General features: G+C 49.1%; 3 protein-coding genes across 6 annotated transcripts in view; 2 read left to right on the top strand and 1 right to left on the bottom strand.

Moving 5' to 3' along the window:
* Positions 1 to 10,517, bottom strand: part of LOC310818445 (adenylate cyclase type 3-like) — a gene marked incomplete at its 5' end in the record, with an annotated part of 15,672 nt that extends 5,155 nt beyond the window's left edge. The window contains 12 exons of the mRNA XM_083689390.1: positions 725 to 841; positions 1,478 to 1,565; positions 2,037 to 2,198; positions 2,817 to 2,920; positions 3,131 to 3,250; positions 3,733 to 3,907; positions 4,132 to 4,290; positions 4,750 to 4,877; positions 5,105 to 5,216; positions 5,918 to 6,054; positions 8,919 to 9,068; positions 9,840 to 10,517. Of these exons, the coding sequence (XP_083545516.1) occupies positions 725 to 841; positions 1,478 to 1,565; positions 2,037 to 2,198; positions 2,817 to 2,920; positions 3,131 to 3,250; positions 3,733 to 3,907; positions 4,132 to 4,290; positions 4,750 to 4,877; positions 5,105 to 5,216; positions 5,918 to 6,054; positions 8,919 to 9,068; positions 9,840 to 10,517 (2,130 nt within the window). The remainder of the gene's footprint in view (positions 1 to 724; positions 842 to 1,477; positions 1,566 to 2,036; positions 2,199 to 2,816; positions 2,921 to 3,130; positions 3,251 to 3,732; positions 3,908 to 4,131; positions 4,291 to 4,749; positions 4,878 to 5,104; positions 5,217 to 5,917; positions 6,055 to 8,918; positions 9,069 to 9,839) is intronic.
* Positions 10,518 to 15,477: 4,960 nt separating this feature from the next.
* LOC310818366 (alpha-N-acetylgalactosaminidase-like) lies at positions 15,478 to 25,580 on the top strand. 4 transcript variants are annotated; one of them, XM_083689292.1, is made up of 11 exons: positions 15,508 to 15,588; positions 18,153 to 18,208; positions 18,694 to 18,785; positions 20,402 to 20,558; positions 21,005 to 21,145; positions 21,707 to 21,918; positions 22,326 to 22,420; positions 22,612 to 22,773; positions 23,016 to 23,213; positions 23,486 to 23,626; positions 24,689 to 25,580. In XM_083689292.1, exons 4-11 carry the CDS (start codon positions 20,404 to 20,406, stop codon positions 24,890 to 24,892), a joined length of 1,308 nt encoding a protein of 435 aa, XP_083545418.1. In that variant the 5' UTR covers positions 15,508 to 15,588; positions 18,153 to 18,208; positions 18,694 to 18,785; positions 20,402 to 20,403; the 3' UTR covers positions 24,893 to 25,580. The 4 variants fall into 4 exon arrangements, with proteins under 4 accessions (XP_083545419.1, XP_083545418.1, XP_083545416.1 ...); XM_083689293.1 differs by lacking the exon at positions 18,153 to 18,208 and having other exon boundaries at positions 15,478 to 15,588; XM_083689290.1 differs by lacking the exons at positions 18,153 to 18,208; positions 18,694 to 18,785 and having other exon boundaries at positions 15,519 to 15,588.
* On the top strand, positions 15,623 to 17,858 carry LOC310817947 (uncharacterized protein; the record flags this gene model as incomplete). Its single annotated transcript, XM_083688705.1, has 2 exons — positions 15,623 to 16,227; positions 16,459 to 17,858. The coding sequence occupies exon 2, from the start codon at positions 16,584 to 16,586 to the stop codon at positions 17,856 to 17,858; it is 1,275 nt and encodes a 424-aa protein (XP_083544831.1). The 5' UTR covers positions 15,623 to 16,227; positions 16,459 to 16,583.
* Positions 25,581 to 27,500: the final 1,920 nt, after the last annotated feature.

Raw genomic sequence — 27,500 nt, 5'->3', positions numbered from 1 at the left:
ATATTCCTAAATCAATGTACACTGTTTTACCGAGTCATGCAAGGATGTGTGGTCCTCTGTGGCTCAGTTGGTAGAGCAGGGCGCTAACAATGCTTAGGTTGTGGGTTTGATTCCCGCTGGGGACTATATATACTGAGAAATGTATGCACTCACTGCAATGTCAGTCGCTTTGGATAAAAACATCAGCTAAATGACGTATGTATCATGAAAAACATTCAATATTTGCTGTGTTCAGACATGCTGTGATAGAGAGTCAGAGTAGAAACAAGGTAAAAAATAGGCACAACGTCCCTGAAATGATACAGCCTTTGTATGCTTTTTGGGCCGCACCACAACCACAGTAGACATCTCTGCCCCAGTGATCATCCCTGCAATATAGTTGTGTGTGTAACACCAGAAGCCACATCTGGATCGAGAAACCAGCGGGCGCTCTAGTAGGCCCTGTTCCTGCCTGACTGAAAAGGCGTTAAAGTGTGGCACAGGCTCTCCCTGTGGGGCCGTCCAAATGAGCCAGCAGGCAGTGAGACAGACAGCTAAAGCTCCGTAATGGACCCCTTTGGGGATAGATACTCAAACAGGCAGAGAGGGATGGGAAGACACACACACGTGGGCACACATACACCATATGCAGAACCCACACACACACACACACACACACACACACACACACACACACACACACACACACACACACACACAGACACACACACAGAGAAGGTCTCACCATATCCGCCACCTCTGCCATGGTTAGAACAAAGATGGCTGCCATGGCCCAAGTGTTCCTGGCCCAACGGGTCCGATCGATCCACATCGAGAACAACACCAGCCTCTTGGAGAACATCTGTCACACACGAGCACACACACACCACACACACACACACACACACACACACACACACACACACCATTATACATGGTTTAAAACTGAAACCTCATCCTTATCATCATCATCGTCATCATCACCAACACTATCATCATCATCATCATCATCACCACCAACACTATCATAATCATCATCATCACCAACACTATCATCATCATCATCATCATCATCATCACCATCACCAACACTATCATCATCATCATCATCATCATCATCATCATCATCACCAACACTATCATCATCATCATCACCAACACTATCATTATCATCATCACCAACACTATCATCATCATCATCATCATCATCACCAACACTATCATCATCATCATCACCAACACTATCATCATCATCATCATCATCATCACCACCAACACTATCATCATCATCATCATCATCACCAACACTATCATCATCATCATCACCAACACTATCATTATCATCATCATCATCACCATCATCATCACCAACACTATCATTATCATCATCACCATCATCATCATCACCACCAACATTATCATCATCATCATCATCATCACCATCATCATCACCAACACTATCATTATCATCATCATCATCATCATCAGGGTGACTCACTCTGGGGAAGACAGTGGCCAGGGAACAGATGGTGAGGATGAGCAGCAGGACTTCTCCAATGACCAAAGTCACATAGTTCACTATCAGCCTATCAGAGGGAGACAGACACGGTCAAGGCGGCACACCGTTACCATCGCTAGGCTGTGTTACTAAGACGGGTGGGAGTTGACACTGAACCACTTTTTTTACTCTACTATTTATACTGCAATTGTGTCATGTCTATTGTCTTGTGTCCCCAACAATCGTCACTGTCCAACCGTCTCACTTATATCGTACTATGTCACTTATTGTCACTACTGCGTATTTGTGTTATTTGTATTATTTGTGTTATTTGTATTATTTGTATTATTTGTATTATTTGTATTATTTGTATTTTGGATGCTGCATTGTCAAGGAACCGAGCCCAAGAATTTTACTCCCTGCACTCGTGTATGAGACGTAACAAATAAACTTGAAACATGAAACTTGAAACATGCGTCGGCTACGTTACGTAGGAGGACAGGCTCATTGTAATGCCTGGAACGGGACGGGGAACACGTGGGACACACGTCCAACTCACAGCGGGTCAATGAGCACCTCCATGGCGGCGGTGAAGAGCAGGACCAGGCAGCAGCAGCAGAAGGCCGCCCCGCTCTGCCTCTCCTTCTCTGACGAGTAGCGCTCCTCCAGCTCCCCGTCCACGAAGCGCAGGGACGCGGGGTTGGTCCGGTGCTCCTTCGCACTGACGGGGGGGAGGAGGGGGGGGTGGGGGAGAGAAATATAGGGAGAGAGAGAGAGAGGGGGTGGTGGGTGGGGGTGAGAAATAGAGGGAGAGAGAGAGGGGGGGGTGGGGGGTGAGAAATAGGGGCAGAGAGAGAGAGAGAGAGAGAGAGAGAGAGAGAGGGGTGGGGGGACAGAGAGAGATAGGGAGGGGGGAGGGAGTGAAGGAGAGAGATGGTGAGGAGATGAGTCTCTCACACCTGTTGCATTTCTCCTCCACCTGTAATTGTCTCTCTCTCCCCCTCTCCTTGTCCCTCTCTCCCTCTCCTTCTCCCTCTCCCCCTCTCCTTCTCCCTCTCTCCCTCTCCTTCTCCCTCTCCTTCTCCCTCTCTCCCTCTCCTTCTCCCTCTCCTTCTCCCTCTCTCTACCTCTCCCCTCTTTTCTTTACTTCTTTCATCCTCCTCCTTACAGCCCAGGGTTCTGCTCATCCCTCTCTCTCCCCCCTTTCTCTCCTTTTTTCACCTTTCTCTGTTCATTATTATTATTATTGATATTATGATTTATTCTCTCTGCCTCTCCCCTCGGTCAAATCCACGTCTCTCCCACCCAGTCTCTTTCGCTCCCTCTCTTTTTCTCTTACGGCTCCTTGTTCTCTCTCTCCACCAGCTCCAGGTGCAGCAGCCGGTTGATCTCCTGCTCACTCTCCCGTACGTTCGTGCCTCCGTCCGCCATCTTGGTCAGCACCTACAGGCAACAAAGGTCTTGAACAGGGCCCCGTTAAAAGGCAAACAGTGTGTGTGTGTGTGTGTGTGTGTGTGTGTGTGTGTGTGTGTGTGTGTGTGTGTGTGTGTGTGTGTGTGTGTGTGTGCGTGCGCGTGCGCGTGCGCGTGTGTGTGTGAGTGTGCGTATGCTCGAAGCTACGTTTCAGGCTAAAGGTCAAGGGTCAGGTTTTACCTTTTTGTTTGCTTCCTGTCTGTTCCCTGTGGGCGTGGCCCGGACCGAGCTGACACTCCCATTGGTCTCTCTGGTGTTAATCAACTGTTGAGAGTTTCTATTGGACACTGTGCCAGGCTTCTGTAAAAGAGGAGGGGAGAGAAATGGAGCGAAAATTAGAGAGGGGGAGAAAGAAAGAGAGAGGGACAATTGACAAAAATGGACGCAAAAGTATAGAACTGCTATTGCAAGAGAGAAGCTGCTTCTAGACAAGTAACTGTATGGGAGTTAGACAGAAAGAGAGGCAGATTAAGAGAGAGGCAGATTAAGAGAGAGGCAGATATAGAGAGAGGCAGATATAGGGAGTATTCAGTATATCAAGAGTATATTCAGAGTATTTGGATATCAAGTATATCAAGTATTTCATAAACAGGCGATAGAGAGAAAGAGAGAGAGAGAGACAGAGAGAGAGAGAGAGCGAAAGAGAGAGAGAGAGAGAGAGAGAGGGAGAGAGAGACAGAGAGAGAGAGAGAGAGAGAGAGAGAGAGGGAGGGAGAGAGAGGCAGAGAGAGAGAGAGAGAGAGAAAGGGGTGAAAGGTGAAAAGTGAGAGATGAACTCTGACCACTCCGTTGACCTGGGTGGACCCGTTGACCTGGGAGGTTTCCTTGGGGGCGCGTATCAGGTAGGTGTCGATGCCTTTCTCCAGCAGGTACTCACACCTCTCTCCCCCGGCCCCAGGCTCCAGCTCAAACTCACCATGCAGACACTCCATGGTGCTCTGGGAGATGTGGACACGCCTGGATCACACACACACACACACACACACACACACACACACACACACAGACACACACACACACACACACACACACACACACACACACACACACACACACACAAAGACACACAAACACACCCATCATGTAAAAAGGCTGATTTCTGCACTGCTACAATACGTAACCGCCTCTGGGACATCATCATCGGTGGCCTCTCCATGGGTGACATCATCAGCATGTCTTACCCAGGGATCCCCCCAGACTCCATCTTGTTGGCCACGGTGACGTCGGTGGACCACACGTCAAACTGCCAGCGTTTCTGCCCCAGGACCCCCCCCAGGACGGTGCCTGTGTGCACCCCCACACGCATGTCCACCTCCGTCTTGGTCTTCTCACGCACGTACCTGCAGGAACAGGGAGGGAGGGAGGGAGGGAGGGAGGGAGGGAACAGTTAGTAGAGCATGGTGCTAGCAACCCTAAGGTTTTGGGTTCGATTCTTGCCAGGATCATATAATATACCTCCCTCCATGTAACTCCACCCCTCTCTCTCCCCCCTCTACCCCCCCCCCCCCCCCCCTCACTCACGAGATGGCCTCCACCATGGCCAGGTCAATAACTCCTCTCCTCTCTCCTCTCTCCCCCCTTTCCCCCCCTCACTCACGAGATGGCCTCCACCATGGCCAGACCCATCTCTCCCCCTCTCTCCCCCTCTCCCTGCCTCACTCACGAGATGGCCTCCACCATGGCCAGACCCATCTCTCCCCCCTCTCTCCCCCCTCTCCCCCCCTCACTCACGAGACGGCCTCCACCATGGCCAAGCCCATCTCTCCCCCCTCTCTCCCCCCTCTCTCCCCCTCACTCACGAGATGGCCTCCACCATGGCCAGACCCATCATGATGGAGCAGACGGCATGGTCAGCACGGTAATCTGGCAGACCACAGATGCAGTAGTAGCAGTCCCCCAGGATCTTAATCCTCAACTGGTGGTGGTCCTACACACACACACACACACACACACACACACACACACACACACACACACACAAGAGCAGACGGCACGCAGGTGCACATACACACGCGCGAGCATATGGACGCAGAGGTACACACACACACACACACACACACAGAGGGAGAGAGAAGGAGTTGTAGTCATGCAATGTGCGAGAGGTGACATCATATGAGTGTGTGAGTCTATGAGAGAGGGTTATGAAAGACTCACAGCTGCCAGGCTGTCGAAGCGGGCGAACAGTTCATTGAGCAGTTTGACCAACTCCTGTGCACTGCATGCTGAGGAGAGCTGGGTAAAACCCACAATATCAGCAAACAGGATACTAGAGAGAGAGAGAGAGAGAGAGAGAGGAGAGGGGAGAGAGAGAGAGAGAGAGAGAGGGAGCAGAGGGAGAGAGAGAGAGAGAGAGGGAGCAGAGGGAGAGGGAGAGAGAGAGAGAGAGAGAGGGGAGGGGAGAGAGAGAGAGAGAGAGAGAGGGAGCAGAGGGAGAGAGAGAGAGAGAGAGAGAGAGAGGGAGAGAGAGAGGGAGCAGAGGGAGAGGGAGAGAGAGAGAGAAAGGAGAGGGAAAAGAGAGAGTGAGAGAGGATAGAGAGGGGGGGCAGAGAGAGAGAGAGAGAAAAAGCACATTTACTTAAGAAATAAAAAGCTTCTGTCATTTGCATTATCATGTGATGGAAGTTCTCAAAACTATTTTCTGAATTCAGTACAGTACTGATTAATCTAAGATTATTCATTCGGGTACTTATAAGTATGTTTTTGAGTCTTTCTGAAGGTAGTTCTTCAGTATGTTCTACCACAACCATGTCCATGTCCACCCTTTGATGACCCTTTTGGGTTCCATGTTGAACCCTTTTGGGTTCTATGCTGAACCCTTTCCACAGAGGGTTCTACATGGAACCCAAAAGGGTTATCAAAGAATTCTCCTCCAAGGACAAATAAAAAACTCCTTTTTTGTTTTGTTTTTGTTTATGGTACCATGTTGCCCCGTAACGTTAGGCTGACGTTGTTTATGGAGAGGCTGACCTGACGTTCTCGTGGCGGTACATGTACATGGTGTTGAACTGCTGCTGATGTACTTCGTTCTGATTGGCCTGTTTCTGCATGCCCTGCAGCATCTCGTCTGCTATGTGTTTGGGCAGGATGGACAGCAACAACTCCTCCTGCAGGGACAGACACAGGGGATGTGAGTGTGTGTGAGTGTGTGTGTGTGTGTGTGTTGGGTGTGTGTGTGTTGGGTGTTTGTGTGTGTGTGTGTGTGTGTGTGTGTGTGTGTGTGTGTGGGTGGGTGGGCGTGCGTGCGTGCGTGCGTGCGTGCGTGCGTGCGTGCGTGCGTGCGTGTGTCTGTATGTGTGTATGTGTTATGTGTTTGGGCAGGAAGAACAGCAACAACTCCCCTTGCAGGTCTTGGTCTGGGTGTCTGTATAGAGGAGGTGATTTAGAATCACACTCTCATGATGAAGTAGCCCTGCCTGAGACATGTAAACTCAAGTGTCGCCTTGAGGATGTCCTCTTGGCCTAATGGTAGACGCTTGGGTCCTCCATGCAGGAGACCTGCGTTCGAACCCGTCACATCTGGGTCTTGGAAGAGTTATAATCTTGACTCTCAATACACCTTTTCTCAGTGCTGTGTGTCCTCAAAGGTTTTAATAAATGAACCCTAATTTTCGGAGGCAAAGAAGAGACAAAGACAAAGAGAGGGGGAAGTGTTGGCCTCAGGTGTGAGACAAGGAGAGGGAGAGAGGGAGAAGGAGAGGGAGAGAGGGAGAAGGAGAGGGAGAAAGGGAGAAGGAGGGGGAGAGTGGGAGAAGGAGAGGGAGAGAGGGAGAAGGAGAGGGAGAAGAGAGAGGGAGAGAGGAAGAAGGAGAGGGGGAGAGGGAGAGAGGGAGAAGGAGAGGGAGAAGGAGAGAGGTAGTTTGTACAGTAAAGCGTGAGACAGCAGTGGGATTTCTGCAAGCATTCTCTCGGGTACTAGTCGCCATGGCAATACCAAGCAGTCAGATTTGTTCTGATTGGCTGGCTGCACCCGTCTCCCAGCAATCCCCACTGCTAGGGCACTCTGGGACTTTTTTTCTTTTTTCAGTCAGGGACCGCCGTGTCTGAATGCTCAAACTGCCTACTGATTACTAAAAGTATACACTGCACACTAACCATACTACGTATTATTTAGACCATGCTGTTTTAGTAAAAATGCAGTAAGCGACATTTCAACATACTACATCGCAATTATACTGAGAATTTGTCATCTGTAACTCAACCATGTTGTTCATGGTTATTGGTTCAATTTCACTCCTGTCCTCATTCCTTACCTGCTCTGTTGAATTGTGGGACCAAAATCGGAAAGGACTTCCTGAATTCATACGACATAGAAAGGCTAAACTAGTACATCCTGGCATTTTACAGGATAGATATTTCCGTCATTTTCACCGACTAAATAGTATGCAGTATGAATATTCAGACCTGTCTTTTCTCTTTCTTTCTCACTGTCTCTCTCTCTCATCATCTTCTCTCTCGTCATCTTCTCTGTCTCTCTCTCTCTCTCTCTCTCTCTCTCTCTCTCTCTCTCTCTCTCTCTCGGGTCCACACTGCTTGCTCCACAAATAGCAGCAGTCAGGGACGTCACACAGAGAGACAGGATGAGGGGATTAAGCATAACAGACAGGAAGGAGGGATGGAGGGGGAAATCAAGGACAATAACAACCTGGAGACTGATGTTAAGAAAAGACACTCACATGTGATTTGGGAGTTTGTCAACGTGATGGTGGCAAGAATATTTGAATATTTAGGTGGAAGAAATGTATTTAGGTTGATGGATGAATATTTGTATCTTTGAATTTGCATTTGTCTGTCTGTCTGCCTGTCTGTCCGTCCGTCCGTCCGTCCATCCGTCTGTCCGTCTGTCTGTCTGTCTGTCTGTCTGTCTGTCTGCCTGTCTGTCTGCCTGCCTGCCTGTCTGTCTGTCTTCTTGAGAGAGACAGCTGATACTCAAATGATGCACGCCCAGATAATTGGCTCATCATCCATTCCAAATGAGGCTCAACTCAGAGAGCTGCCATGTCAGTCGTGATGGAGAGAGAGATGAAGAGAGGATGAGAGGGGAAATAATGAAAACAGGAGAGCGATATTTGTGAGAGTGAGTGTAAATGGGGAAAGAGGAGAGTCTCTTTTTTTTTTTTTTTAAAGAAGAGGCAAGTGGGTAAGAAAGTAAGTGAGAGAGAGAGAGGGAGAAAGCGAGACAGAGAGAGAGAAAGAGGGGGAAGAGGGAGGGAGTGATGAAGAGAGGATGAAGATAAGTGGGAAAAAAACAAACTGAAAGGGAAAAAAGTGGTAGCATAACCAAAACATGTCCTACGGCGTTTCTTCACTGGACTGTAGACTGGTCCATCTATCAGTGGAGGCTGGCCAGCCTCCCCTGTCATGTATACTAGCCTCCCACCAGCGACCTCCTTCATACCTCTGTATGGGCATTCTCCCTCTGTACATCCCCACAGTTGCATCTGATTGATGCTGCCTCCACTATGGTAATAACAACAGTCCCTCTAATCAGCCTTATTAGCCCTGAGCTGGAGAAAACACACTGTAATTAGAACAGCACTGGGTGTCCCAGCGCACAGGTGCCAGGTGAGAGCATGGAGGTGTGTGTTTGTGTGTGTGTGTGTGTGTGTGTGTGTGCATGTATGTGTCTAGCTGAGAGCACGAGGTGAGAACACATAGGAACCAGGACACTGGGGCATTAGGGCATTGGGGCAAGGGTGTGTGCGTGTGTGTGTGTGTGTGTGTGTGTGTGTGTGTGTGTGTGTGTGTGTGTGTGTGTGTGTGTGTGTGTGTGTGTGTGTGTGTGTGTGTGGGTGGAGGCTCATTAACACAGAATGGAGCTTTGTGTTCCTTGTTCTTCCTTTCTTTAACTCTCTTTCTCTATGTCTATTCCTGTTTCCACACACACACACACACACACACACATGCATACACACACACACACACACACACACAGACACACAGACACACACACACAGACACACACACACACCTGCTGGGTGCTCTGCTCCTCCAGGGTGAGTTTGACCTCCAGAGACTGCCGAGCCTCCAGGAAGGCTGCCCGGTACTTCCTGTCGGCCATGTAGTATGACATCACGCCCAAGGTGGCCGAACATAGGTACAACACCAAGTTAGCCAGGAGCTGGAGGGGGGGGGGGGGGGGCGGAGACAGAGAAGAGAGGCATGTATGTTGAAAATATGTATAAATGTATAAATATGTATACTGAAAACAGCAGTCCTGAGGTTGGAAGGGGTGCGGGGGGTTCACTTCCAAAAATGTCCCTTTTATGCTCTGAGAGTCACAAGTTGCCCGTATGCCATGTAGTTACCTCCCTTTGTTAATAACAATGTAATGATACAGTTGTATACAGTAACTACAGATGTTAGATATGTCTGTTAGATAACTACAGATGTTAGATATGTCTGTTAGATATTTTCACCTGATGATTATGATTATTATGATTATGATTCTTTCTCACCTATATGACTCTAATCATCTGTTGTCGCCCACCCCCCACCCACCCCCCCAATTCTAACCTTCTGCCCATCCCTCCCCCTTGTATTGATATGTTTGTGTGTGAGTGTGTGTGGGTGTGTGTGGGTGTGTGTGGATGTGTGTGTGTGGGTGTGTGTGTGTGTGTGTGTGTGTGTGTATGTGTGTGTGTGTGTGTGTGTGTGTGTGTGTGTGTGTGTGTGTGTGTGTGTGTGTGTGTGTGTGTGTGTGTGTGTGTGTGTGAATCCACCCATTCCCCTCTCATCTTGGTGTGGGACTTCTCCTTTCCTTACACCCTACCTCCCCCTTCCCCTTCCCCACCCTACTTCTCCCTCTCCCTTCCCCACCTTACCTCTCCCTTCTCCTTCCAAACCGCAGGTATAAGGCCAGGGATGTGTATGTTATCCCCCACACACCTACCTGTCTGAGGAGTATGTGGCCCTGCAGGCTGTCCTGGTGCCTCTGTGCGATGGTGATGCCCAGAACCAGGGTGTGTATCCCACAGGAGAGAGCAGTGAGCATCAGGAGAGGGACCAGGGTCAGGGGCAGCGTCAGGAAGCAGGAGAAGCTGAAGAAAGCCTGCCATCCCACCACATCACTGGCCTGGGGAAAACGCTGGTAGTTCAACCCCAGGTAGCAAAGCACGTGCACGGCTATCATCAGCCAGAGTATGTATGGTACCGCGCCGCGCGCAACTGGCGCCGTGGGGAGCTTGCGCAGCCGGCACAGAGCGTAGAGTACTATGTCCGCGGCAAGGCCCACCGCTGCGACCACCACCATCGCCAGTTTGTCTGCGGTGTACACAACCGCGCACATGACGATGATGTAGCAGTTGAAAAGCGCGGCAAATACCACCAGTACGAGCAGTGTCTCCTGTCGCTGCCGCCGGAAGTAGGTCTGGTAGAGCCGCTCGAGGGATGGGGGTGCGAAGGTGATGCGCATTACGCGCGGCAGGCACAGGCAGCAGCCAGAGTTGCGCACCGTCACCTCGTGCGTGCGACCCGCTCTGTGCCCGGTGTCGGACGGAACTGTGACCGAACATTCGCCGGATGGCTCAGCAGACTGCTCTGTGTTCGTGAAAACCCGGTTCAGCGACATTTTGGCTCCGAAACAGAGTTCAGTAACCGTATCCTTGAGTTTCTGGCAGCAAAAAAGCTACTGTTTTCCAAAAGATGCCAAGCGCGCTGGTATTCCCAAAGTGTGCAGAGAACTTCTCGCTTTAGAGATTCCGTGAAATGTCAGAACCGTCCAACATTGTCATTTTAATAGCTTTTTGGGTTGATTAGGCTACAGACGATGATATGTCCATGTGAAAAGTGTTGCGCGAGTCAAATCAGATCCACGCTGTAATTTCAGCGGCAGCATTAATGCACTCACTTGCGTAGGCGTCAGATAATAACAGAGGGTTCCTTTTGATTAGAAATAAAGAAGTCGATGGAGTTGGTAGTTGGAATGCTCCAACGCTCCTTTGTTCCGCAATGCACCCCGCGTTTGACATGACATCTTCATATGTTTAAAGTTAAATATGTGCATGATCGTCATAAATGCCTACTCAGTTGAAGAACGACATTAGCAATGCTTGGAGACGTTTCTCTCGCCGCCTACCAGATCTTGGTGCGATTCTCCGGCGTTTCCATGGCAAACCTCTCCATCTCACAATGCTTCATGTCATGCAGTCATATACTGTTTTCCATCTACAATGAGAACTTCTTTTTGGGAGGGTTTTTGAGAGAGACTTTTGCCCTGGAATGATACCTACATCTAGTTACGCATAACACTGTCGCTTCGTAAAGTAGAAAAACAACATTTGAAAATATATTGTTAAATAGATGTATTTTTCCGATTGCGAAAAATCACAGTATTATTATAGGAAACAAATTCTGTATTAACCAGAAAAGCTTATCACCCTACACTCCCAAATGCTGTAATGCAACTTAACGACTGAACTGGCATCCCCTTTAATGAAGATATTCTCGCATGAGTCTACACAGTTAGAACGAATGTCAAAACAACACAGGTAGACTACTCACGACTCATGACTTTAGATGATTTTTGGGGAAAATAATCCGAAAGTTATTCTAGCTTTGGTGAAGTCCATTATTCTTTAAACTGTCCTTTCTTTTAGATCTCTCTCTCTCTCTCCCCAACCTTCCTCTCTCCCTCCCTCCATCCCTAATTGGTATGTCCTCTGCCAGTGTTGCTAACGCAGTTGAAACCAAACTAACTACCGGATTGTTATTGTGTGTCTTCGGGGAGGAACGCAGGATGGTGAAGGGATGTGTGTGGGGAGGAACGGGAGGAGAGAAGGGAACCATTCCATGGTGTGGAATAGAGATAAAAAGTGGAGGAGAGAGAATAATGTAGCTGCCAATGCCAATGTAAATTCCCCCTTTAACGTGGTCCTCTGTGGCTCTGTTGGTAGAGCATGGCGTTAACAACGCTAAGGTTGTGGGTTTGATTCCCGCTGGGACCATGGATGCAGACAATGCAATGTAAGTCGCTGTGGATGAAAGTGTCAGCTAAATGGCATATATTACCTGAATGCCCAATTACAATAGGAATTACTTGGAGGAAAAAAGTATAAACTCACTGGTTTATTTTGCATTTTATTAAAAGTGATCATTTGAGTTCACATGTAGCCAACAGGCAAAATACAATTTCATGATTTGATAAATAATTTCACATAGAGATGCGTTTGATTACAGGCACAATCTGGAATCTGTCCTGTTGTTCAGTGGTAATTCAGGAGCATACAATTGTGTTACTTTATCATCATATTTTTTTCTCCACATTGTTTGTAAACAATGTATTGTAAGCAAAACATTTATAGCTTTGAAATATGTTTGAAACAATTAATTCAATATCATGGACTATTACTTCTTGCATCCAGAGTTCTGTCTGTGCATTTGATAGTGGTCACATTTCCCCAGTCCCATATGTCAACTTTATACCAAAACAAGTGCTTTGTTATTGTTGTCAGAATCCCAGATTGCCCCTTTAAGGATTGCACCTCAAATCATCATCTTATTCCTGTGGGAGGTCAGCTTTTGCCACTAGGGGGCAGTATACTGACACAAATCTATTCTCACTCAATTCACTTCACATTTTAAATCAACACCTTTCCTCAGAACTGCTTGTGTGGCTGGCATTTAGCACATGTAAACATCACACAGGAGAGAGAGAGAGAGAGAGTGAGAGAGAGAGAGAGAGAGAGAGAGAGAGAGAGAGAGAGAGAGAGAGCCAGCAGATGACCATTCCTGTCCAGTCTTCAGAGGCCGATATACATACCTCATAACCCTGCAGGCTGCTGTTTTGTGTTTATTAAATATTTTACACACACACACACACACACACACACACACACACACACACACACACACACACACACACACACACACACACACACACAGACTCCTCGGGCTCCAGAAATGACAACACAGACTGGCTGTTAGTTTCTCTCTCCATCTGTACGTTGAGTCTGTCCCACTCCGCACGCAGTCTTGCCCAGTGCCACCACTACGGCCACCAGTACTCCCACTGTTCCCAGTCTCCCCAGTGCTGCCGTACCCAGCGCCGCAGCTCCCAGTGCCCCGGCCCCGAGGGGCGCCACTGCCGAGGTAACAGTTTCCATGCCAATCGCTCCCATCAGGTTGGTCCCCGTGAGGACGCCCCCCTTTAGTCTCACCTGGGTGTGGAAGGGGCTCTTCGGCGCGCCCAGTATAAACGCCCCCACTGCAACAAGGGTTACTGTTGTTAGTTCCACTGGCCCCAGTACGACCGTTCCCAGTGCCAGACCCCTGGAGCCGAGAACGGCGCCCACTGCGACTGCGCCTAGGACCACTAACGTAGTCTCTCTGGTTCCGAACTCGGTTTGTGCCGCGACACCCGCAGCCCCGACAGACACCCCTGCAGCCGCGGCCCCCCCTAACAGCCCCCCCACGCTGCCACCCTCCCCTATCACAGAGCATGCTGGGAGAATGAGTCTCAGGATGGCGGACGACGTCACGGCTGCCCCCAGCGCCACCCTCCCTGCCCCGTCTGGTCCCAAACACACCACAGCCACTGCTCCCAGAGCCGCTCCCAGAACCCCCGCTGCCAGCGCCCCCACCCACAGCACTGACCCCAGCATCAGGGTCACCTCCCCCTCGGACCCCCAACCGCCGCCATCCCCTCCGCCCGCCCCCACCCCGATCAGGAACCCCAGCGTTGCCACGACGACGGAGTACAGCATTAACCTCTCGGACAATTGGCTGATTCCTTTGGCTCTCTGTGTGGACCTCTCTGATAGGGCCTTCAGCATGGCGCAGAGGAAGGATATGGTGATGCCCATGGTGAACAGTCCTGCCATGACCCCCATACGCCCGAATACGACACTGAGGAAGAGAGCCGCGAAGATGACCGAGAGGACGGAGGTCATCTCGTTGGCGTGAGTGTAAGGGTACGCCGCCAGGACCACAATGCACTGGCCCAGGAAGTAGGCCCACACGGGAAGGACGCCCACCAGAGTTCCAGTTGCCACGGCGCCCGCCACCATGACGACCCCGCCCGCTGCCTCCGTCACCCTCGTTCCCCTCCCGTCCCTGAGCCGGCCGACCTTCTTTAACAGTCCCATCGCCCTCGCCGAGAGGAGCAGGCCCGTTCCCATGGAAACGAGCGCCATGGCGAACGCCATGCACGTGGCCACCGCCCCCACCCCTGCCACGCCCGCTTCTCCTGCTGCCCGGGCTGCGGCGGACAGAAGCGGCCCGTCTGCGGTCAAGACGGGTTCGGCCGCGGCGAGGGCCGCCTCCCCAAAGGCGAATCCTGCTGCCGCGCTCCTCAGGACCACCTCCACCGCCCCGACCACACCTGGTGGACAGGGAAACGGGACATAATGTACTATACTATCTAGTATTCATAGATCTACACCACTGAGACATGACTTGGAGGGAGAAACATGATTGAGGACGCACATTTTAACACACTATGTATTCACTATTTATTGAACCGCAATTCCAGCCCTGCAATTTCAAAGCCAACCATGTTTCTGGCAGGCAGGCAGACAGACAGACAGACAGACAGACAGACAGACAGACAGACAGACAGCAGGCAGACAGGCAGGCAGGCAGGCAGACAGACAGGCAGGCAGGCAGGCAGGCAGGCAGATAGACAAGCAGACATACAGACAGGCAGACAGGCAGGCAGGCAGACAGACAGACATACTGTACTCTCTAGTACTCATAGATCTACACCACTGAGAAACATGGTTGAGGAGCTGGGCTGAAATCGCTGTTCAATAGTGAACAGATAGCCATGCATTAAATGCAGACATTTGTGTGCAAACAGGCCATATAACACAACAGTAACACGCTCACGCTCTGTCACTTTAAACTAAAAACTCTCTTGGAAACTGAAACCACAATGCCTCCTGTCACTACACGCTGAAACCTAAACCAGGAAGTCTCACTGAATTAACAGAAACGTCAACAAACAAACTATCCACAGAGAATTTCTGTCCAGAGGGTATGACAAGCAGTCCATTTAGGCTGTCATATACAATAGGTTGTTGAATCTAAATAGGACTTTCTAGGCACGCTGAGTTACTTTATGACTCTTCACCTTAATCTCTCCTGCATTCCTGCAAGCTCCACCACCACCACCACCACCACCACAGCTTATTGACATGAGACAGAGTGTGTTCTATCTATCTCAACCTTCCAGACAGACTAAATATAAGTGAAACATGCAAGGGATAGCACAAAGCCAAACAAGTCTACAACAACAAATTCCCCTGTATGTATTTGAGTGGAAGGTATTGTTGGTGTTAACCCACAGCAAGGAACTTACCCTGATGTGTCCTAGCCATAGCTGCCGAGACTTTTCACCAGACTGTCTTAAGCTCCTCCTCAGCTCCCGATGATGTCACATGGACATCTAGGCATTCATTGGTTGACAGCAAGTGCAGCCTATATATGACACACACACACACACACACACACACACACACACACACACACACACACACACACACACACACACACACACACACGGCACCTCCCATAGAACATCACCACAAAGCATAGCCCTCACCATTCACCATACCAACGTCCCTCACCACACTGTAACCTTCTGCTGAGACGGGCAAGGACACACCAACACCAACCTGTCATGGACCAATCACCACCTCAGGGTAAGAGAGGTCCCCACTGGCTGTACCCCTTTACCATGCCTCTGCCATCCCAACACTGCAGAGTCAGACGGTATTTAGAAACGTTATGATCTCGCTTGCCATCCTGTTGGCAGGTTCATTGATGATAGGCTATTTCTCTGTGTTCTGGAATGGACCTGTTCCTAACGGGTCAGGATCAGACGGGAAATGTCTGGCGTTGTGTTGTGTTTAAATCGTGTCAAGTTCAGTTTGTGTGTTTGTGTATGAAGGGAGGAGGAATAGCTCTCAACTCAACTAGGAAAGAAAGCAAGAAAGAAAGCATCTGATTGGACGAGATTTCATTTGGTAGCTTTCACTTTGTCCCTGTCACATGGTTTACAGTCGCAGACAGTATTTTGGGGGAAACACGGGAACCTGCCAGTCAGGTTAGACTGTGAGGCTTGTCATTCCAATGAAACTGTCTGATTTGTTCGAGACATGGCCAGATGCACACAAACGCTGCCATTTAAAATACTTTAGGATAAAACAAATAAATGTATCATATGGATTCATTTTTTCAGAGGAAATGGAAGCAGTTCACAAGGACTTTAAAGTTTAGACTACCATCATAACAGGAAACAGGAAACACCACTAGGCAATGAAATAATGCAGAAAAGTCTGGTAGGGGATCATTTCAATCATTTCAATAATTAAATCAGATACAGGAGAGGCTGGTGGAGGCAGAAATCGGACGACAGGCTCATTGTAATGCATGGGATGGAATGAGGAATGGTGTCAAACACATGTGAGGCTCCACCAGCCTCTCCTGATCAGATATCAGAGTCAGAAATAACTCTCAGACACTTTTTCTTACCTCACCGTCTCTCTCCATCTCTGTCTATTCGACAGCAGCAAGAGGAACCGCCCTGGGTTCTGTATGGAGCGGGTTCGCTCTGGGAGCAGCAGCTTTGACCGCACAGGAGACCGCTGTGACCATCCTGGCGGCAGATGGACCGCTCCTGCCAGCAGTGGATGAAATGGCAAGCGTGGTCGGCCAGGTTGGCCTGGGAACGGTGCTGGTCTCCGTGGCGATGGGCCTGGCTTTGTTATTGGCCTCCGCAGGCTTGGCGTTGGCTTCCATGACGACCTCGGCTGGACCAGTCGTGGCGGTGGGCTCCATCGGCATGGGGATAGTAACGGGGGCAGGGCTATGGGCGGTGATGTCATGGGGCGTGTCTGGTCTCTTGACGGTGGCGAGTTTGACGCTCCTGATTGGTTACTTAGCCACATCAGGTCAGGTCCAGCTTGTCACTATGCCAGAGTGGGCTAGGAGCGTCGACGCCACGCAGGTCATGGTGCACCTGGGGGTGGGGTTTATGGTGACTCTGGTGGGGGTGGTCTTCGGACTGGCAGAGGGGGCGTGCGTAGCCAAGGGAAAGGGAATAGCTGTCCTTGCGCTGACAGCAGGTCTCAAAGTGTCCCTAATAATACTATATTCGTTTCTGGATCTGCTGAGAGCCTTGATATCCAAAAGCCTATGGGCCACAGGGGAGAATGCTCAATGCTACATTCCCGCCAATTTCCTGGCATGGCTGTTCCCTGTGTCGGTTGTGGGAGCCGGGTATATGACGGGAATAGGGGCGGGGATAGCTGCTCCAGAGTCGGAGGAGGAGGAGGTGACCCTGATGCTGGGGTCAGTGCTGTGGGTGGGGGCGCTGGCAGCGGGGGTTCTGGGAGCGGCTCTGGGAACAGTGTCTGTGGTGTGTTTGGGACCAGACGGGGCGGGGAGGGTGGCGCTGGGGGCAGCCGTGACGTCGTCCGCCGCCCTGAGACTCATTCTCCCAGCATGCACTTCGCTAAAGCTGGGCGCAGGTGGCATCGTGGGGGGGCTGTTAGGGGGCGCCACGGCTGCTGGGGTGTCCCTGGGGGCCGCTGGGTCCTCGTCAGATCAACTAGCTGTCCTGTGGGTCGTTGGGGGGGCTGTTTTGGGATCGGGGGGCTTCACATCACTGGGCATCATCAGCAGTTTGACAGTTGTAATGACCGCGGCTGGAGCAACACAACTGGCCACCCTGGAGAAAGCTGTCAGATATCCATTTGACAACCTTTTATTTGTGACTCGCCACGGCAGGCCAGTGGAGGGCGCTATACTTGGCGGGACATTGCTTGGAGCAGCAGCTCTAGGATCAGCGGCGCTAGGAGGGGCAGCGTTGTGGACAGCTGCACTGGGTAAAGTGGGGACACTGGGAGTGCTGGGGGCCGCTGTGGTGAGCCTCGGAGCTGGGATCCTAGAAATTGGAAATGATAGATAAAGGAGATTTTTTTTGTTATGCTCATTTATATGTTTGTCAGTCTGTCTGGCATTGATGTCACAACTGCCTACCACTATATTGCCAGAGAATGAGACTCTAAACAGAATAGAGGTTAGAAGAAAGATGGCCGTTATTTTCCTGACTGCCCAATGTTTTCTCCTGTTTCTGAGAGGTTTTATTTAACTTCTAATGTCATTTTTTTGGTTATTTATTTATCTCTTTTATATGTCTTGTAAGCTTTGTAAGTAGTTTGACCGTTGCTGAGTGCCATGTGAATAAATTAATGTTTTACAGGGTCCACTGTGATGGGATGTTCGTGTGTTCAACTGTTCATCACTGTGTGTGCGTGTGTAAGTGAGTGTGTGTGTGTGTGTGTGTACACATGTAGGGCTACATCACATTGTTCCCATGCATTTGGAAAGTATTGAATCCTTCCATCCATCACATAAAATCCTCAATGTTTTTTTTTTTTTTTTTTACATAACAATGATCACAAACACTTAGACATGCCAATTCTGAAAAACATTGACACATAAAACCGAATATTTTATCAATTAGACATAGTGGCGGTTTGCAACACAATTCGACAGTAGACAGTTGGTAGAGCCTGGTGCTAACAACGCTTAGGTTGTGGGTTTGATTCCTGCTGGGACCATATATACTGAAATGCAATGTAAGTCCCTTTGGATAACAGCGTCAGCTAAATAGCATGTATTATATTACAAACGTGTGTTGTGGGATCCATCCGAGGCCCTCCCCCTCCGGGATTCCTCCCTTTTTTATCAGCTGACACCGTGCCGCTGTGTCACGTGGTAATCGCTTTTTATTTGAGCAGACAGCGGTTCTGATGAACGAGATACCGAGACCGATTGACCGAACTGCCTTTGCTTACGGGAATCCCGCCGCCCAACACTCGTGACACATCCAGTGAGTATTGCACCGATGTGGGACATCGTACATGACACATGGTGACATTATGTCGAATTTGTTGATGCAAAGTTGTAACATTTATCTACTTGTTACTTGTGACTGTTGGCAACAATATTTACGTTTTATTTCCGGAACTTTTCACATTGTAACTTTTACATTGTAACTTTTACAAAGTATGACAATTGTTGCGTCCTGTTGAAAGTTGTAGTAGCAAATAATGTAACTAACGGTTATTATGATGGTAGGTGGTCGACACAGTTACATAGCTTAATGTAATGCTCAGCCCACTGCGTTTCTTCTAATGAGTTGGTATTAGTGTCCAGTCTAGTTGTCATTAGACTAGGTAGATGTTTGCACACTTGTCATTTTGGCCAAGAGGCATACACCTTATCTTCCGACGTAGACTGAAGACCCACTTCTTCAACCCCCACTTCCCCTCTCTACAGTTCCTCTACTGTTAATAATAATAAAAAAAGGAACCCTTTCTTCTAGAACAGCATCCTCTGTGGCTCAGTTGGTAGAGCATGACGCTAACAACTTTTAGGTTGGGGGTTTGATTCCTGCTGGGACCATATATACTGAAATGTATGCACTCACTGCAGTGTAAGTCGCTTTGGATAAAAGCGTCAGCTAAATGACATATATTATTACTGCCAATGGCCCCTGGTCCTAGCATATATCTATTTTTGTTATGATGACTGATGTATAGATAATTCACTTACTTTAGACAAATGTACTTGTTGTAAGTTGCTTTGGATAAATGCGTCTGCTAAATTTAAAAAAAGAAAAACAAATTATAAAAGAAAAATGTATACAAGTACAAAACTAGGAGCTAACTTGGAAAGAAGAGACTCAAGCACACTGGTATTCTTTGCACAACTTCGCCATAATGTACTGGATCAAACACACCAACACATTTAGATGTTTTGTAAATGGTACAGACGAGATCACATTCGCTGTCTTAGCACTAACCATTCCTTTGGTTTGGTTGTGGTGTGGTCTCTGGTCAGGTGACTAAGTATTGTGGAAATGTCATGTTTGTCTTACAGCCCTGAGGCAATAATATGAAGCGTCTGACAGGTTTCTGCTGTCATTGTCTTTGTGTGCTATATCATTTTTTTTCCATTGCCTGGCACACCCAGTCGTGTGTGTGTGTGTGTGTGTGTGTGTGTGTGTGTGTGTGTGTGTGTGTGTGTGTGTGTGTGTGTGTGTGTGTGTGTGTGTGTGTGTGTGTGTGTGTGTGTGTGTGTGTGTGTGTGTATGCACGCATGTGCGCGCACGTTCACGCGCGTGTGGCCCGGGCCATAAATATACATTGCACTCAGATCCTACTCAACAACACAAAATGTTCATTATACAGTATTGTAAATAGGAATGTTATGTTACCATACAGAATAGAGCACCTCTATGAAATACACGTGCAACACCCCTTTAATTCTACATAGTTTTGCAAAAGTGTCACTCTGCCATGAGTACACTGCACCAGGGCCACATTCATTACCGCAAGCAGAAGCACATATTTGTTGAAGATTCCTTTAGCAAATGCTTGCCCTTATGAAACCCTTTGGCAAGGACACTGTGCTGTTGAAAACTAGCTGTGGCTCTCGTTATAGTAATGCGACTGGCAGCGGTGGTTTGTGTGCTGGCGTTCTGCGCGGCCACCCTGGCTCTGGACAACGGTCTGATGAGGACCCCTCCCATGGGCTGGTTGGCATGGGAACGCTACCGCTGTGACATCGACTGTGAGCACGACCCCAAGAACTGCATCAGGTTTTTAATTTTTTTTTACACTAAATACACTATTCACTTCCTCTCTAATTATGAAGTCACTCTTTACTTGGGGAATTCCATGGTCATAACAAACTTTTATTTTTAAAATGTTTTTAATACTGTCCAACGTCCTAGTCTATGGGTTCATCTCAATAGTCCAAGATGGCTTCCTCCACTGCTCTGCTCATCACTTCTTCTTCATATTTTTATTGCCCTGAAAAGAATGAAAGCTTTATGAGAGTCCCCCTTGAATATGAGTCCACTTGTGAAGTTCTTTCACATCAGTGCAGGTGAAGGGAAGGAAACAATGAATGGACACCAATTTAGACTTTCTGCCTCTCTCTCTCTCTCTCTCTCGTTCTCTCTCTCTCTCTGTCCCTCTCTCTCTCTCTCTCTCTCTTTTATTAACTGCTCTCTGTCCCCCCCCCCCCCCCCCGCCCCAACAGTGAGACCCTGTTCCGGGACATGGCTGACAGGCTGGCAGAGGACGGCTGGAGGGAGCTGGGCTACGTTTACGTCAACATAGACGACTGCTGGGCCTCCATGGAACGAGACCAGCAAGGGAGGCTGCAGGCCGACCCTAAGAGGTATGGTACACACACACACACACACACACACACACACACACACACACACCGATGTCAAGAGGTATTTTATTTCACAATGTGTTTTATTGCTTGATAAGAGTCTGTTGTTTTCCTTTTTTTTGCTGACATGTCTTATCAATCTACAGTGTCAATCTTATCAATCTACAGTGTCAATCTTATCAATCCACAGTATCAATCTTATCACTCTACTGTATCGATCTTATCAATGCTCACTATCTTATCTGTGTGTTACTTTACTGCCACTGTTCACTGTCAGGTGGGATATATTGGGGTTGTATTTTGGACCAATAAAACAGTATATACCTACGGCCTGCTCTTAAATGGGTTGTATTAAGGTGAATGACCCAACTCATTGTCAATCATATGACACTCATATACTTAGAAGTGAGATATATTGGTATTATATTATGGAAGTGTGTGTGTGTGTGTGTGTGTGTGTGTGTGTGTGTGTGTGTGTGTGTGTGTGTGTGTGTGTGTGTGTGTCTGCGTGTATGTGTGTGTTAATGTGTCACCTGTGTGTCTTTGACCTCCTCTCCTCAGGTTCCCCGGTGGCATCGCCAAGCTGGCAGGCTACCTCCACGACCGCGACCTGAAGCTGGGCATCTACGGGGACATGGGCACACACACGTGCGGGGGCTACCCCGGGACCCCCCTGGACAAGATCCAGATAGACGCGCAGACCTTCGCCGACTGGGAAGTGGACATGCTCAAGTTTGACGGCTGCTACTCCAACGCTGCAGAGCAGGCACAGGGTGAGAGAGGGTGAGGGTGAGAGGGGGAAGGAGGGGGAGGGAGAGAGAAGGAGAGGAGGAGGGGGGGAGGGAGGGGTAAGGGGAGGGAGAGGGGGTGGGAGAGAAAGAGGGTGGGTGGGACACACACACACACACACACATACTGCTGCTTTCTCACACACACAAGGAGGGAGTGGGAGGGAGATAGGGTAGGAGGTGGAAGGATGGGGGAGAGGAGGGAGGATAAGAGAGAGAGAGGCCAAATCTCAAAAGTCTTACCTTGATTCATCACGTCCTCTATTCGCGCCTCCTTCTGAAAGCTCATTGGAGGAGAAGGTCTGAGGTCCCTCCCCTTGGACCTTCTCCAATGCGTTGATACTATTCACTGCAGCAGCTTTTCTTGATGGCTCTGTCCTTCCCTCTGATAGGCTACCCTCTCATGTCAAAGGCTCTGAACGCCACCGGCCGCCCCATTGGCTACTCCTGCAGTTGGCCCGCCTACCAGGGTGGGCTTCCTCCCAAGGTAGGTCTAATTCTGCGTTCAGGCCATCTTGCCATTATGCCAGCTTCCTATTGGTTGATTCTGACACCCTCCGAAGGGGAAACTCGAGTATTATTTTAGAACGGGTTTCCATGTTGGAAATGTCTGAGTTTTTTAGTCCATCCAGTTGATATAAAGATCGTATGAATCTATCTTGTGGCCTTTCCTTCCAGGTGAACTACACGCAGTTGGGAGAGATCTGCAACCTGTGGCGTAACTATGGTGACATCCAGGACTCGTGGGATAGCGTGCTGAACATCGCCGATTGGTACTTCAACAACCAGGACATCCTGCAGCCCGTGGCGGGACCCGGGAAGTGGAACGACCCTGACATGGTGTGTGTGTGTGTGTGTGTGTGTGTGTGTGTGTGTGTGTGTGTGTGTGTGTGTGTGTGTCTGTGTGACTGGTTAGTTAGTTTCAGATGTCGAGTATGCCTGGTTGGTTATGGGTTAAAGGGGAATAGAGGAAATGTTAGCCTCTTTTTTTTCCACGTTCAGAGAAGGGAAATGAAAGAATATCTGTACTGAACTGTGTGTGTGTGTGTGTGTGTGTGTGTCTCTCTCTCTCTCTCTCTCAGCTGGTCATCGGAGACTTTGGCCTGAGCCTGGACCAGTCCCGTTCTCAGATGGCTCTGTGGGCCATCATGGCCGCTCCCCTCTTCATGTCCAACGACCTGAGGACCCTGAGCAGCGAGGCGCGCATCATCCTGCAGAACAAGGGGGTCATCTTCGTCAATCAGGACCCCATGGGCGTCCAGGGCAGACGCCTGCTGAAGGTAAATACTCAGGAATCGAATCAAGTCACGTTATTCCTATCAGGAGAAAAGAAATGCACTTTTGAGAGTAAGATTCAGTTAATAGTCCTCTTAACGTTGCGATCCTTTGTTTTCTTCTTCTGCTCTCCTCCTTCTGGTCTCTTTGTATCTCAATCCCTCTCTGCCACCTTCATTCTATCTCTTTCTCTCTTCCTCCCCCTTCTCTTGCTCTTTGTATCCCCATTCATCTCTCACTCTCTCTCTCTCTCTCTCACTCTCTCTCTCTCTCTCAGGAGAAGAGTGGTGTGGAGGTGTTCTGGCGCCCCCTGTCTGACAACGCCAGTGCGTTGGTGTTCTTCAGTCGTCGTAACGACATGCCCTACCGCTACCAGACCTCCCTGACCAAACTCAACTACACCCCTGGCAGCTATCAGGTCTGTCATGTCTGTCTGTCTGTCTGTATCTGTCTGTCTCAGTCCCTGGCCAAACTCAACTATACCCCTGGCAGCTACCAGGTCTGTCTCTCTGTCTCTCTGTCTGTCTGTCTGTCTGTCTGTCTGTCTGTCTGTCTGTATCGGTCCCTGACCAAACTCAACTACACCCCTGGCAGCTACCAGGTCTGTCTCTCTGTCTCTCTGTCTGTCTGTCTGTCTGTCTGTCTGTCTGTCTCAGTCCCTGGCCAACCTGGCAGCTACCAGGTCTGTCTGTCTGCTTGTCTGTCTGTCTCTCTGTCTCTCTGTCTGTCTGTATCTGTCTGTCTGTCTGTCTCAGTCCCTGGCCAAACTCAACTACACCCCTGGCAGCTATCAGGTCTGTCTTGTCTGTCTGTCTGTCTGTCTCAGTCCCTGGCCAAACTCAACTACACCCCTGGCAGCTACCAGGTCTGTCTGTCTGTCTGTCTGTCTGTATCTGTCTGTCTGTCTGTCTCAGTCCCTGGCCAAACTCAACTACACCCCTGGCAGCTACCAGGTCTGTCTTGTCTGTCTGTCTGTCTGTCTCAGTCCCTGGCCAAACTCAACTATACCCCTGGCAGCTACCAGGTCTGTCCATCTCTGTTGTCTCATCTCTTAGTCTCGTCTCGTCTGTGTGTGAGTGTGAGTGAGTCGGTCTCATTCTGCCGATGGTGATGTATGGACTTTCATAGCGTTTTGTATGCAAAAAAAAGGAATAGAAAAATGCTTCTCTTGAGAGACAGCATGCAGATATGGTATGATATTCTCCAGGTTGTCGCAGGTATGTGACTATTCTCTCTACCTACTTATTTTTATTGAATGTTTTACTTTTAGTATGTCTTGTCTTATCTGTTGTGCCTGGGCACTTTATCTGTCTCACCGTGGGAGAGTGAGAAACGTCCTCTCGATTCCTTTGTATGTCTTGACATGTGAAGAATTGACATTAAAGCCACTTTGACTTTGACTTTTAACTTTTGACTACCTCCCTCTCTCTCTTCTCTTCTCTTCTTTTCCTTCCATCCTTCCTTCCTTCCCTCTCTCCAGATCTACGATATGTTCACTGAGAAGGTCATGCCCACGCTGAAGGACTCCACAGAGTTTGTTGTGTCCATCAACCCTACAGGCGTAGTCATGTGGTACGTCTACCCCCCCGCCGAACTCAGCCTCAACTCCGCCCACGCCGGGGGAAAGCTCAGGGGACCCTCCTCCTATCACCACGACAACGCCCTCCCGCCCAACTTTCTGTAGCCGTCCCTAGAAGATGACATCACAGGCCCCGTCTCAATACTACGGCACTTGGAAGTTATCTCTGATCTGACATGGCTCGATAGGTGTAAGTCATGATGAGGAAACTACATATTCCCCTATCCAGGTTATGTCAGATCCGTGATGACCTGGGCGTGTTTGAAGAACTGATACGTATGTATCATATGTAGGCCTTTTCTCAATTGTGACAACTCGATTCCTTGTGTCCTTTCCTCCATCCTCCACTCGCTTCCTTCTCAAAAAGCAATTGGAGGAGAATATGTCAGGGGGAGGAACCCTAGATCTTCTCCTCCAATGGGTTTTGAGTAGGAAGCAAGTGGAGGACGGAGGAGAGGAATCGAGTTTCAAACTATTTAGAAAGGGCCTGAGAGCCAACGTGACCAATTTTAATGATAACCACTCTGGTCTCACAAAGATGACATGGATGTCCCCTTAGATGACATCACTGCAAACTCAGGGACACTCGGCAGTAACCATGGTAATGCTGGTCACTGCCATGCTAGTCTTTCCAAATGATGTTTACATTTCCAAGCTTGGCTCTAAAGGGACAAATATATTTGTTTTGAATGTTTGCTTACTGGACTTTTAATGGCTTCTCTGATTTGGGGAATGTATAAGGAGTGCAGAAAATAAATGAATTTTTAAATGTGTTTTCACTTTAAATCGAATAAACCACTCAATCTTTGTATTTTACTGTCTGTGTTTTTTTTTTTTTTACTTTCTTGACACACACACACACACACACACACACACCAGAAATCAACCAGTTGAAGGTTGAGGTTCCTCTATCAAAGCCTTGACCCACAAACTTGACTGTCATAGCAAGAGTCTTGTTTAGACTATATAGTTTTAACACACGCACACAACACACAGACAGACAGACAGACGGTCAAAAGGCAACTTCTACCCAGATACTGCTATACTTGTTGTCTGCTGTAGTCTCTCTTCAGCCACTAGGTGGCAGTAGACCACAGTGGACAGCAGCACAGAAATGAGTCACCAGTCAATGACCAATCAAAAACGAGCTCTAAACTGCCTGTGATGGACCTGCTGCACTGCATAGAACAGGACAGACAGACAACCTCCCTCCATCTTTCCCTACTCTCTTTCCCCACCTCCCTCCATCTTTCCCTACTCTCTTTCCCCACCTCCCTCCATCTTTCCCTACTCTTCTTTCCCAACCTCCCCATCTTTCCCTACTCTCTTTCCCCACCTCCCTCCATCTTTCCCTACTCTCTTTCCCAACCTCCCTCCATCTTTCCCTACTCTCTTTCCCAACCTCCCTCCATCTTTCCCTACCTCCCTCCATCTTTCCCTACTCTTCTTTCCCAACCTCCCTCCATCTTTCCCTACTCTCTTTCACAGCCTCCCTCCCTTGTCCACGCCATCATTTTCTTCTCCTCCCTTTCCTGTTTGATCTGTTACCTTCTTTCCTTAATTTCACCCCCCCTCCCCCCTCCCCCCGCACCCGGCCCTCTCTCATCATCCTCCCTTTTACCTCTCTCTCTCTCCCTTCTATTCTTTCTGACCTTGCTGTAAAGGACTGTGTGTGCACACAGGAGATTGCGGCCCTCCGTCTGGTCACATGAGTGTGTTGTAGACACACCATTGTGTGTGTTGTTGTGTGACAGGAGTTAACTTAGGGAGGGTTTTATCTGACCGAGAAAAGGGTTATCCTGACCACACACACGTACACACAGACACACACACACACACACAAAGACACACACACACACACACACATACACATGTACACACAGACACACGTACACGTACACACATAGACACACACACACACACACACACACACACACACAACTTCAATAGCACTTAATTACAATGAGAGATGGAGGCCTATGTGTGTGCTATTGACATTGTAGATACTGTGTGTGTTGTTGGTTATATGCATTATTTTATCTGTGTGATTATCCAGACTGGGTAGATTAAGAGTCAAATGCAATTAGACATGTTGGTACGTGCTACTGCAAATGCATGAAACACACACACACACACACACACACACACATAATGTTGCAGGTTGTCTCAGGACAGATACGAGTATGTGTGTGTGCGTGTGTGCGTGTGTATGTGTGTGTGTGTGTGTGGGAAAGGGATCTTTGTCTTTCCTTCTTCTCCTTTCACACGTCTCAGATATCCGCCAGCTTGGTGAATGCAACACATCTCTCATTGTCAAGGACTTTGCAGTTTGGGAACGAGAGAGAGAGAGAGAGAGAGATAGAGCGAAGCGAGGGAGTGTGTGAGAGAGAAATAGAGAGAGAGAGAAGTAGAAAGGAAGGGAGGGGGAGAGGGAGGTAGTGAAATAGTGGGTACATAGAGGGAGCGAGCAAGCGAGGGAGGAGGAGAGAGATGAGAGGAGAGAGAAAGGAGAAAGAGAGATGAGAGAGAGCGAAGGAACAAGGGAGGGAGGGAGGGGGGGAGGGAGGGAGGGAGGGAGGGAGGGAGGGGAGAGAGAGAGTGCGTTCCTGCCGATGCTCACGTAGGCCCACAGCTGCAGAGCTGCAGTTGCTACTCTCGTCCCTGCGCCCCCTCCTCACCACACACACACACACACACACACACACACCAAATC

Source organism: Argentina silus (genome assembly GCF_951799395.1).
Source record: "Argentina silus genome assembly, chromosome: 17".
Lineage (NCBI taxonomy): Eukaryota > Metazoa > Chordata > Actinopteri > Argentiniformes > Argentinidae > Argentina > Argentina silus.
The sequence above is the reverse complement of the archived record's forward strand: the minus strand, read 5'-3'. Positions and strand labels throughout refer to the sequence as shown.

What these genes read in the sequence shown, in the direction of transcription:
- LOC310818366 (XM_083689290.1), top strand. Translation starts at nt 15,567, where the DNA reads ATGGACCAATCACCACCTCAGG. An exon ending in AGTGGAACGACCCTGACATG is followed by an intron (nt 22,774 to 23,015) that starts GTGTGTGTGTGT and finishes TCTCTCTCTCAG; the next exon opens with CTGGTCATCGGAGACTTTGG. An exon ending in ACACCCCTGGCAGCTATCAG is followed by an intron (nt 23,627 to 24,688) that starts GTCTGTCATGTC and finishes CCCTCTCTCCAG; the next exon opens with ATCTACGATATGTTCACTGA.